Source organism: Suncus etruscus, chromosome 5 (assembly GCF_024139225.1).
Source record: "Suncus etruscus isolate mSunEtr1 chromosome 5, mSunEtr1.pri.cur, whole genome shotgun sequence".
NCBI classification, from domain to species: domain Eukaryota; kingdom Metazoa; phylum Chordata; class Mammalia; order Eulipotyphla; family Soricidae; genus Suncus; species Suncus etruscus.
The window spans coordinates 32033152-32046373 of record NC_064852.1 but is presented as its reverse complement, the minus strand read 5'-3'; the positions used below and the strand labels follow the sequence as shown (position 1 = coordinate 32046373).

Here is a 13222-nt window from a genome sequence, read left to right as displayed (position 1 = left end):
AGTATATGCAAGTGGTGATGCCCAGTAAGCAGACGGTTTCTGGAACTGGGTGGAGGGCCAGAAGAGTTCCCATCCTTTTCGATGAGATAAGCACATGCAGTCTTAGATATCTTATACTATACCACAATGTCTTTTTTTTTTTAACTTCACAAACATTCTGTGAATTTTGTTTGCAAATATGTGTACATACTAACTAAAAGAATTAAAGTTGGGGCTGGGGTATGAACTCAAGGAGCTCAATAGGCAAGGCATGTATGTGCTCTACTACTGAGCCATTTCCTTTGACCCAAACTATTTTTTAATGCGCCAACTTTCAAAAGATGGAAAATAGGGCAGGTAGTTAAATTGGTAGAGTACATACCTGGTCCCATGGATTCAAAATTCTCTCCCTCGAAGACATCCAAAGCACACACAAACACACACACACACACACACACACACGAGTATAATCATTATATGTATATTTTAACATAATAATGATCATAATAAAAAATCCTAAAGACTCTAACAAAAAGCTTCTAGATGGAGCCGAAGCCATAGCACAGCGGTAGAGCGTTTGCCTTGCACATGGCCAACACTGGATGGACTCGGTTTGATTCTGGCATCCCATATGGTCCCCTGAGCCTGCCACGAGGGATTTCTGAGCGCAGAGCCAGGAGTAACCCCCAGAGCTGCTGGGTGTGACCCAAAACCAAAACCAAACAAAAGCTTCTAGAAAAAATAAATTTGTATAGTGAAGTGTCAGGCTACAAAATGAATACACAAAAATCCATGAAGTTTTTATATACAAATAACAAAGGAGAAGAAAGAGGCATTACAAAAACAATCCCTTTCAGAATTGTGCCTCAGAAAATCAAGTATCTTGGACTAAAGGGGTGAAACCAAAGAGGTGGAAAACCTATACAAAGAAAATTATAAAACACTGCTTCAAGAAATAAAAGAGGGGGCCAGAGCATCTGCCTTGTGCATTAGCCTAGGACACTGACCGGAGTTCAGTTCTCCCCCCCATCCCATATGGTGCCCCAAGTCAGGAGCAATTTCTGAGCACATAGCCAGGAGTAATCCCTGAGTGTCACTGGGTGTGGCCCAAAAACAAACAAACAAAAAGAAATAAAAGAGGACACAAGAAAATGGAAACATATACCCTGCTCTTGGATTTGGAGGATTAACATCATTAAAATGGCAATACTTCCCAAAGCATTGTACAGATTTAATGCAATTCCTTTATGGATACCATGACATTTTTCTAAGAAGTGGATCAAACACTCCTGAAATTTATTTGGAACAATAAATGCCCACAAAAGAAGATGGTATGTATCACTTTTCCTAATTTTAAATTGTACTATAAAGCAATAGTCATTGGGGCTGGCGAGGTGGCACTAAAGATAAGGTGTCTGCATTGCAAGCACTAGCCAAGGAAGGAACGCAGTTCGATCCCCCAGCATCCCATATGGTCCCCCCAAGCCAGGGACAATTTCTAAGCGCTTAGCCAGGAGTAACCCCTGAGCATCAAATGGGTGTGGCTGAAAAAAAAAACAAAAATAAATAAGAAAGCAATAGTCATTAAAACAGCATGGTATTGGAACAAAGACAGACCTTCAAATCAATGGAATAGACTTGAGTATTCTGAGATTGATCCCCTCAGGTATATAACCAATTAATAAAGGGGCAACAAATACAAGATGGAGCAAGAAAATCCTCTTCAACAAGAGGTGTTGGGAAAACTGGTTAATTGCATGCAAAATGATGAACTCTGACCTCTCTTTAATACTGTGCACAAATGTCAAATTAAAATGGAATAAAGACCTTAATACCAGATCTGCAACCGTAAGAGACATAGAGGAAAACATCGTCAAAAGGTTTTTTCAAGGAGGAAACAGCACTGTTTAAACAAGTGGAAGCAGAGATGAACAAATGGGACTATATTAAATTGAGAAGCACCTGCACTTCAAAGGAAACAATAATAGGATACAAAGGCTACCCACAGAATGGGAGAAACTATTCAACTATAATACATCTAATAAAGGGCTAATATCTAATATCTGATAAATGGCTAATAATTATGTAATAACTAATAGATGCCCAAAAAGCACATGAAAAAATACTCCCCATCACTAATCATCAGGGAGATGCAAATCAAAACAATGAGGTATCATCTCACACCACAGAGAACGGCACATATCACAAAGAACAAGAACAATCAGTGCTGGTGTGTTATAGTAAGAAAAGGACTCTTATTCACTATTGGTAGGAATGCTGATTAGTTCAGCCTTTCTGGAAAACAATATGTATATTACTTTAAAAACTGGAAATTGAGCTTCCTTATGATTCAGCAATACCACTCCTAGGGATATACATACCTTAGGTACACAAAAACACATTACAAAAATGCCCTTTGCACTCCTATGGTCATCGCAGTACTATCTACAATAGCCAGAATCTGGAAGCAACCAAAGAGCCTGACAATAGATGAATGGATAAAAAAATAGTGGAAGATCTACAGGAATACTATGAAGTTGTTAAGAAAAAATGAAATGAAAATTTCCTTGAAAAATGATATTTGCTTGTACATGGATGAACATGGAGAGTATTGTGCTGAGTGAAATTAGTCAGCGGGAGAGGGATAGACACAGAATAATCTCTCATCTGTGGGATACAAGGAAAATAAAAAGATAGGCCCCGGAGAGATAGCACAGCAGTGTTTGCCTGGCAAGCAGCCGATCCAGGACCTAAGATGGTTGGTTCAAATCCCGGTGTCCCATATGGTCCCCCGTGCCTGCCAGGAGCTATTTCTGAGCAGACAGCCAGGAGTAACCCCTGAGCACCGCCGGGTGTGGCCCAAAAACTAAACAAAACAAAGAAAAAAAAAAGAAAAAAGAAAATAAAAAGATAGTGTGGGGGTAATATGTAGAGACAATAGAGATGAGGATTAGGAAGACTTGCCCATTGAAATTTGTCACAAAAATGGAGAATAAGAATTAGAGCAGAGAAGGGTCTAATTTGAAAGAAACATTCATGACACTCCTTCATTAGCAGTAGTGCAGCCACAATGTCAAAAAAGAAAAGAGAGAAGGAGAGAGAGTGAAGTAAAATGCCTGTCCCAGAAGCCTGTGGGAGGGGATGAGTGGTAGGAAAAAGGGCTTCAGGGAGGTTGAAAGGGAAACTGTTAGTGTTGTTGGTGGGAAATGCTCACTGGTGAAAGCTGTCATGCATTCTATGACTGTAACTTAACGATGAACAACTTCAGCAGTGAAAAAAAAATCTGTAGTATAAATAACTTTGTAACCAGGGTGCTTAAATAAAAAAATCATTATTATAATATGTGATGGTAATGGTTATCCAGGGCTTTGTGAGGGTCATGCAGCTCACACAGCTGTACTCTAAGGCTAAAAAAGGACTGGATTGGCTTTCTCCAGGGAAAATCTGATTCCCTGGATCAAACCAAGCTTCCCAGAGCAAAATATTGCAGTCTTTGAGCCATTTCACCAGCATGGGTTCATGTTTCTCTCTCTCTCTCTCTCTCTCTCTTTTTTTTTTCATGTTTCTCTTAAACTCCTGATGCTGCAGAAATCATGAACACCTCACACATTACTATGGAGTAAAGAGCACTTTTCAGGGACTTGCTGGAAAAAAAAGAACAGCTACAATGAGGACTAACCAATCATGTCCACAGAGATGGATAGAGAGAAATAAATAAAAAGGTAAAGAGGGAAGACACTAGAAGACAGAAAGATCAGAATAATCAGAATATTTTAAATTTCCCCTTTCCAGGGGTACCCCCAGGATCTCCTGGAGAAAGTTTAGGCATTAAACTGAGGAAACTAAAACTTGCCCATAGGACTTCCCTAAGCTATAAATGTATTTTCTGGGTTGGCTTCCCAAAATTTAAAGCCCTGGAGATTGCCTCAGTGTATCAGAGGGTTTGAACTGTTAACTTAGCAGACAATTTGAGTCCCTGACATACTTTTAGGAACTCACAAGAGTTTTGTTTTTTCCTTCTTAACAATTAAGATATATTTTTATTTTGTTTTTGGTTTCTTTTTCACAAAAAGAACACACACACACACCCTTCATTAGTGCAACATTCCCACCAAAGAACCTTTAGGAGAGCAATCAAGAAAGGCCTCTTAAATTTAGGGCTTATTCCATCCACCTCATCCCCCTCCCAAACCCCTCAATCCTCCCCAAAGCAAGATAGAATACAGGCTAGTCTTGCTGCGCAGGCGCAGTGCCAGCCCTCCGCTTTCTTTCGGGAGGGCTTGGCCTTTTTTTTGGCGCGAAAAACCCCGCTTCCTGGGCGGGGCTTAGAGAGAAAGCCGTTCTCATTGGTCGTGTGTGGCGCGAAAGCGCCGCGCTCCCGAGTCCTGATTGGCTCAGGCAGGCGTGGGGGGCGTGGCCTCGGCGGCGGCGGCGCGCACAAAGCGGCAGCGTCCGTGCAGAGACCACTCGTTGCGGCGTGGCGGTGCTTCCTGTAAGTTCCCCTGTGTGCAGAGAGAGCAGCAGCCATGGACCTCGCGGCGGCCGCGGAACCCAGCGCCGGCAGCCAGCACCTGGAAGTTCGCGACGAGGTGGCCGAGAAGTGCCAGAAACTGTTCCTGGACTTCTTGGAGGAGTAAGTGAAGCGGAAGCGTCTTCCGCGTTCGTGCATGCACACTCGGCTCTCCTCGGCGCTTCCGGGGCCCGGTGTACCCACACCCAATGGCCCGGCCTGGGAAGACCCGAGCCGCTCAATTACGCACGAGCGCGAGCCCGGTTTCCGGAGCTGTACTTCCTGCCCCGACCTCCAGGGGGCGCCCGAGCTGTAATTCCTGCGCCGACCTGCGGGGGCGCCAGAGCTCACCTTGAGCGCTTCCACCCCATGCTTGCTCTGTGTATGGGTCGTGTAGCCCTAATTTATCTATTCGTTTTTTTTTGCTTTTGGGGTCCCACCCAGCAGCGCTCAGGGGTTCCTCCTGGCTCTACGCTCAGAAATCGCCCGTGGCAGGCTCGGGGGACCCTATGGGATGGCGGGATTCGCAACACCGTCCTTCTTCTGCATGCAAGACGAACGCTCTAAATGTTTTTTACCCCCTGCTTGAGGCTTGGTGGAGATTGCAAACTATCCCGCCTGGGTCACCCCGGCCATTCTTACCATTTACACTTTTCCTGCAGTAGCTTTGGTGTCTGGGACACTCAAAAGACCTAGAACGGGGGTCGGAGAGATTGCAGGCGTGGTTTCGCCTTGCATGCAGAAGGACGGTGGTTCCAATCCCCGCATCCCATCTGGTCCCCCCCCACCCCACCCACCCCCCCAGCCTGCCAGGAGCGATTTCTGAGCAGAGACAGCCAGGAATAATCTCTGAGCGCTGCTGGGTGGGACCCCCAAAACCAAAAACAGTACTAGAAGGTATTTGAGTGAGCTGTGAGGATGATCCGAAGGTCGAGGAATTGAGTCCTGGACCACTACCCCCCCCCTTTTAGGTCTCTGATGAGCCCCAGTTTTGCACCAGAGCTCCCCGTTTTGGTTTTGTGTTTTTTTTTTTCTTTTTTAGCGCATCTGGAGCTAGTCTTCTCTGCTCCCCGAAGATTAGTTAGGTGTGTAAACGCCTCGGAATATATTTTAGGATTTTTTTTTTACTGTGATGAAATGTACTTATTAGGGACTTTTAGTAGTGCTTATTCATAGGTTCTAAATGGAAACTTGCTGTTTTAATTTTTAAGTGAACTGTGCTGTATCTTTTGTTGTTGGGTTTGGGGGCCACATCCGGTGGTGATCAGGGCTGGCTTCTGGTTGTTTTATTTTTTATTTCTTTTTTTTTTTAATTTTTTTATTTTTATAATTATCTTTATTTAAACACCGTAATTACAAATATGATTATAGTTGTATGATTACAGTCATGTAAAGAACACCCCCCTTCACCAGTGCAACATTCCCACCACCAATTTCCCAGATCTCCCTCCTCCCCCCCCACACCTGTACTCGAGACAGGCTTTCTACTTCCCTCATTCATTCACATTGTTATGATAGTTTTCAGTGTAGTCATCTCTCCAACTGCACTCATCACTTTGTGTGATGAGCTTCATGTCATGAGCTGTACCTACCAGCCCTCATCTCTCTTGTCTCTGAGATACTGTTAAAAATGTCGTTTTTCTTAAAGCCCATAGATGAGTGAAACCATTCTGCATCTTTCTCTCTCCCTCTGACTTACTTCACTCAGCATAATAGATTCCATGTACATCCATGTATAGGAAAATTTTATGACTTCATCTCTCCTGACTGCTGCATAGTATTCCATTGTGTATATGTACCACAGTTTCTTTAGCCACTCATCTGTTGAAGGGCATCTTGGTTGTTTCCAGAGTCTGGCTATTGTAAACAGTACTGCAATGAATATAGGTGTAAGGAAGGGATTTTTGTATTGTATTTTTGTGTTCCTCAGGTATATTCCTAGGAGTGGTATAGCTGGATCTATGGAAGCTCAGTTTCCAGTTTGTGAAGGAATCCCCATATCGCTTTCCATAAAGGTTGTACTAGACGGCATTCCCACCAGCAGTGAAAAAGAGTTCCTTTCTCTCCACATCCCCGCCAGCACTGCTTGTTTTCCTTTTTTGAAGAATGAATGACTCTAGGCAAGGCTAAGAGGACCCCTATGGGATGCCTGGTATCAAACCCTGCTTGATATTGTGCAAGGCAAGCGACCTACCTGCTGTACTTCCTAGACCCAGAACCGTGACATTGTTTTATTCATCTGTCAGTGGATTTTTATTTTTTTAGTTGTCTTGTACTTACCTCTTTTTTTATTTAGAATGTTAGGAGAATGGCAACTCAAGGAGGAACCACACTTTATAGGTACCTCTATCTTTGCAAATAGATGTTCAGTTCATCTTGGTACAAAACCTTTGCTACCATTCATCCCCAGAACTTTTTGTCTTCCTATCCTGAAACTAGGGAGACAAGTCAGGGCTTAGCTCTTGCCTTGTATGCAGTAAACTTGCATGAGCATGGCCAGGAGTGACCCATGTCCAAATTTCTACAAAGTTAAAATTTTAGCTATTAAACAATAACTTTTAAACAATATTGGTTTGGGTGCCACATCCAGAGATTCTCAGGGAGTGGGGGGTTAGGGAGGGACCTTATACATACAGTACGGAGAATTTAACTGTTTGAATATAGGTAAGGCAAGTTCTTTAAATCTTGTTCTAGCTCTCTAGTCTCTGCCTTTCATTTCTTTGTATTTTTAATGCTTTTACATAGCTGCTTAGAGCTTACTCTATGTTCAGGAATTACTTTTGTTTGGGCTCAGGGAACCATAAATATTGCCAGGGATCAAACTGGGTCAGCGGCTTGCAAGGCAAGAGCCCTACAAACTGTACCATCTTTTTTTTTTTTGGTTTTTGGGTCACACCCGGCAGTGCTCAGGGGTTATTCCTGGCTCCAGGCTCAGAAATTGCTCCTGGCAGGCACGGGGGACCATATGGGACGCCGGGATTCGAACCGATGACCTCCTGCATGAAAGGCAAACACCTTACCTCCATGCTATCTCTCCGGCCCACCATCTTAACTGGTCCTCCTGTCTTTATTTTTAAATTAATTTATTAGATTTCTCAATAGACATTAAATTGTTTTCCTGAGTTTTTTTCCCAAGGTGGACACACTAAGTAGTTACACTGCTAGTTTAACAAGTCTTTTGTGTAGTTTGTTGTAGTTTGGGTCTCTTGATTCTATTGTTGTTGACTTGGTTTAGGTATTTAGTTTTGACCTTTTTTTTTTTTTTTTTTTTTTTTTTTTGATTTTTGGGTCACACCCGGCAGCACTCAGGGGTTACTCCTAGCTCTATGCTCAGAAATCGCCCCTGGCAGGCACAGGGGACCATATAGGATGCTGGGATTTGAACCACTGTCCTTCTACATGAAAGGCAAACGCCTTACCTCCATGCTATCTCTCTGGCCCGACCATTTTTATTTTCACTCAGTGCTCATGAGACTGTTTGGCCCCTGGGTCCCATCCACTTTTTTTTTCTCAGTTTGTAGGAAGACATAGAAACATGAGGCAGAAAAAGATGATTCATGTTCTATGGTTCTGTTTAAAAAAGGTGGGTGTGGGAGCCCCTGTCTAGAAACTATTAATATAAATGAAATTAAAAGAAGAAAGAAAACGAGAAGAAAAAAATAAAATAAAAAATGGGGGCAGAATTGCCCTTTAATTGTGAGGTGAAACTAGATGATGCTCCACACCAGCCTGACTTTAATGTAGGATATGCAGATTCCAGGATCTTTTTTTTTTTTTTTTTTTTTTTGGTTTTTGGGCCACACCCGTTGAAGCTCAGGGGTTACTCCTGGCTATGCGCTCAGAAGTTGCTCCTGGCTTGGGGGACCATATGGGACACCAGGGGATCGAACCGCAGTCTGTCCAAGGCTAGCGCAGGCAAGGCAGGCACCTTACCTCTTGCGCCACCGCCCGGCCCCAAGATTCCAGGATCTTTAATACAGAAACCTGATGCCAACAATAGAGACTGCATGAAAATAAAACTGTATTGACACTACAGACAACTACTTGGATTGAACAAAGTAGTTTGTCTGGAACCTAGAGTTGGTCTTATGCCAGGAAACTTCAGGGGTAGGGTCTCCTTGTATTTAGGCCAAGGCTTTTTCTTTCCATGTTCCCCATATTTTGGTGGGCCTATGCAAACAATATTTGCCACTCTAGCACCATTTACTGTGCTCCTTTGACTCTAAACCAGGGGTCCTCGAACTTTTTAAACAGGGGGCCAGTTCACTGTCCCTCAGACCATTGGAAGGTCTGACTATAGTAAAAACAAAACTTATGAACGAATTCTTATGCACACTGCATATATCTTATTTTGCAATGAAGAAACAAAATAGATACAAATACAATATGTGGCCCGCAGGCCAAGTTAGAGGACCACTGCTCTAAACTTTAAAAAAAAAAACACACTTAAACTTTTGATGTTAACTCAAACTAATATGCATGTGCATGACAATGTAAAAAAATACTATGCCTTCAATGTTTAAGGAGTCACATAAATTTCATGGCTTTAGATTGCTTTGTGTACTGCTAAGAAATGTTATAATGTACTACAATCTGGAGACTTGTGGACAAAGTAATTGTACATGGGTTCTGTTTTATCTTTTTTAATGTTCTTTGACTGTAAGTTCAAAATTTAGGAGTCAGCAAGGGGATTTCTTCTGAGAACTTTGTATATGGGTGATTGTCCTTCCCCTGTAACTTTACCTTATCCTCTTTCTTTGCATCATTTGTTATCATAATTAAAAATAAAAAATTTTAAAAATTTTTAAATAAAGAAAAAAATGGGGCAGATGTGGCAAGTTTTGTTTTGTTTTGTTTTGCATGGGCGCATTAAATATTGGGGAAATTAGAAAGGAAATTCCCTTGGCCTAAAAGATACAGGGTGTCTCTACCCTTGAAGCAAACTCATGAGACTGACTACAGGCTGTGGACATGTTTGTTGTTAAACCTTGAGGTTTAAAAGACCTTGAGGTCTTTCTTTTTTTTTTCTTTTTTTTTTTTTTTTTAGTTTTTGGGTCACACCCGGCAGCGCTCAGGGGTTACTCCTGGCTCTATGCTCAGAAATCGCTCCCGGCAGGCATGGGGGACCATATGGGATGCTGGGATTAACCACCATCCTTCTGCATGCAAGGCAAATGCGCTACCTCCATGCTATCTCTCCGGCCCCATCAAGGTCTTTCTTTATGGTGCCAGGAAACTTTCTGCTCAGTCACTGTTGTCAAAGTCAGTCCTCTGTAATTATAGATCTTATTTTTTCCACAGATCCTAGGATGAAGCCTAGGATACAGTCTTTATTTATGGTCCCAGGTAAAGTTCAGCTCAGTCAAGGTTATTGTAGTCAGTTTTCTGTAATTAGTGATCTTGATTTTTTTTTTTTTTTTTTTCGGTTTTTGGGTCACACCCGGCGGTGCTCAGGGGTTACTCCTGGCTGTCTGCTCAGAAATAGCTCCTGGCAGGCACGGGGGACCATATGGGACACCGGGATTCGAACCAACCACCTTTGGTCCTGGATCGGCTGCTTGCAAGGCAAACACCGCGGGGGCCCAGTGATCTTGATTTTAACACAAGTCTTTTTTTTTTTTTTTTTTTTTTGGTTTTTGGGCCACACCCATTTGACGCTCAGGGGTTACTCCTGGCTATGCGCTCAGAAGTTGCTCCTGGCTTGGGGGACCATATGGGACACCAGGGGATTGAACCACAGTCCATCCTAGGCTAGCGCAGGCAAGGCAGGCACCTTACCTCTAGTGCCACCTCCCGGCTCCAACACAAGTCTTTTTTGGGAGTGGTGCTATACCTGGCAGTTGTCAGGCTATTCCTGGCTCTGTCCAGAAATCACTTAGAGCTGGTCTTAGAAGACTGTATTTGGTCTGAGATCGTACCTATGACAACTCATGTAAGGCAAGAGACTTATCACCCACTGTGCGATTGGTCCAGTCCCATTTTCACAGCAGTCTTGAGATAAGGTAATATACTAATAGATTTTTTTGGTGGTGGTGGTGGTAGTGGGGTTCCCAAGGTATGCCCAGGATACCCCTAGAGCCCTGGAATGCAGTGCTTTTCAGGCCCTTTGCTGCCAGTGATCACCAGACCAACCTAGCAATATTAGAGGGCTTTCAGGGCTATTCCCAGCCATGTTGGGAAGTTCATGTGATGCTGGGGGTTGAATCTGGGTCAGGTGTATGTACCTGACCCAAATGTATGCAGTCAATTGCCATACCATCTCCTGCCCTGCCTAATTTTTTTTTCCCATAATGAGATGGACCAGTTTACTAGAAATAAGTACTTGTCCCAAGTTACACAATTACCAAAGGGCTTTTAAAGTTAGTTTTAAACCAGTATGCTAAATTTTCAGGTATTTGGATTACTTTTTATTGATGAATTCTTTATTAATTTGTATTTTTCTGTAGATTTCAGAACAGCGATGGAGAAACAAAGTACTTGCAGTTAGCAGAGGAGCTAATTCGTCCTGAAAGAAATACACTGGTTGTGAGTTTTATGGACCTGGAGCAATTTAACCAGCAACTTTCCACCACTATTCAAGAGGAATTCTATAGGTATGGGCGCATTAATCTTGGTTTGAACGCCTATTAATATTGGGTCTTGAGGCTGCAGGAACATAGCCGAAAGTGAGCAGATAGTGCTTGCCAGTGGTGTTAGGTAGGAGATTAAGCTCACCTGGAAGGGTGGAGCAGCAAGCAGAGGCTTAGTTTTCTCAAGTTTCAAGAACATGCCTTATTTCTTGGCACCAGAATTTGGTGCTATTACTATGTCGTTTACGTTTCCATTCCTAAGAGAAGGTGCTAAGATAGCAAGCATGTGATCAGATCGAAGCAGTAGCATAAGCAGATAGGGCATTTGCCTTGCGCCTACCTGGGTTCAATCCCAGCCCAGCATTCCATATAGAGAAACCCCTGAGCACCGCCGAGTGTGTCCCAAAATCCAAAAAAAAGGAAAGAAAAGAAAAATGTCAATCTTGTACTTGTATCAAGATTGTCTTTACAATAACAATTTGTTCTTCCCTTAAGTTTTTTTCTGAGTTTGTTGGGTAGGAGGGGTGGACGAGAGCTGGCATTGGGCCAACACCTAGTAGCAGTGCTTTGACCCTGAGTGTTGAGCGAGAAGTATGCCCTGAGCCCAGTCAAATGTGACCCAAAACTTAAAAAAAAAAAAAAAAGCAAGTGAAAGCAAAGATAAACAAATGAGACTACATTAAATTGAGAAACTTCTGCACTTCAAAGGAAACAATGACCAGAATATATAGAGCCCACAGAATGGGAGAAATTGTTTACTCACAATCACCTGATAAAAGGTTAATATCAATAATATATGAGGTTCTATAAGAACCTTTTATAAGGTCCCGGAGAGATAGCACAGCGGCATTTGCCTTGCAAGCAGCCAATTCAGGATCAAAGGTGGTTGGTTCGAATCCCTGTGTCCCATATGGTCCCCCGTGCCTGCCAGGAGCTATTTCTGAGCAGACAGCCAGGAGTCACCCCTGAGCACCGCTGGGTGTGGCCCAAAAACCAAAAAAAAAAAAAAGAACTTTTATAAGAAATCACCCAACCCTATCAAAAACTGGGGAGAAGGAATGAATAGAAACTTGAAGAAGGATTATAAATGTCCGTAAGGCACATGAAAATATACTCTTCATCAATAATTATTGGGGAGATGCAAATTAAAGTAAGTGAGATAATAACCATCTCACATCACAGAAACTGGCACACGTCAAGAATAAGAGCAACCAGCGCTAGTGTAATTGTGAGGAGAAAGGGACTCTTATTTACTGTTGGTGGGAATGTCTAAATGGTCCAGCCTTTTTGGAAAACTGGACTTCCCTTAAAAAATAAAAAATTGGGGGCTGGGCGGTGGCGCTGGAGGTAAGGTGCCTGCCTTGCCTGCGCTAGCCTAGGATGGACCGCGGTTCGATCCCCCGGCGTCCCATATGGTCCCCCAAGAAGCCAGGAGCAACTTCTGAGCGCATAGCCAGGAGCAACCCCTGAGCGTCACAGGGTGTGGCCCAAAAACCAAAAAAAAAAAAAAAAAAAAAAAAAAATAAAAAATTGGGTCCGGAGTGAAAGCACAGGGCATTTGACTTGCACACAATCTAGGATGGACCTTGGTTTGATTGCCCAGTGTCCCATATGATCCCCCCAAGCCAGGAGCAATTTCTGAACGCATCACCAGGAGTAACCCCTGAGTGTCACAAGATGTGGCCCAAAAAGTAAAAATTGAATGTCTATTTGACCCAACAACTCCACTTTATGGTTTTTTTTTTTCCGATTTATGCTGGAGATCAAACCAGATCAGTTGCTGGAAGGCAAATGCCCTACCCTTTGTGGTATTATTCCTGCCCCAACTACTCTACTTCTTAGAATATACCCTCAGGGCCAAAATCAAAATGGAAAAAAGACTTTATTTTTTTGCTTTTGGGTCACACCCAGCATGCTCAGGGATTACTCCTGACTGCTCAGAAGTCGCTCCTGGCAGGCTTGGGACCATATGAGATGCTGGGATTCAAACCAGGGTCAATCCTGTGTTGGCCACATGCAAGGCAATGCCTTACAGTTGTGCTTTCGCTCTGGCCCCCAAAGACATTTTTACCCATGTTCCTTGCAGCATTATTTACAGTAGTCAAAATCTGGTAACAATCCAACTGTCTTAAGAATAAGATGACTGTATAAAGAAACTGTTGTA

The 13222-nt window shown here is 43.0% G+C and overlaps 1 protein-coding gene across 1 annotated transcript in view; it reads left to right on the top strand.

The window, feature by feature from the left end:
- Positions 1 to 4505: 4505 nt before the first annotated feature.
- MCM6 (minichromosome maintenance complex component 6) overlaps positions 4506 to 13222 on the top strand; it is a 34168-nt gene continuing 25451 nt past the window's right edge. The window contains exons 1-2 of the mRNA XM_049773635.1: positions 4506 to 4612; positions 10936 to 11082. Coding sequence (XP_049629592.1) covers positions 4506 to 4612; positions 10936 to 11082 — 254 coding nt within the window. The remainder of the gene's footprint in view (positions 4613 to 10935; positions 11083 to 13222) is intronic.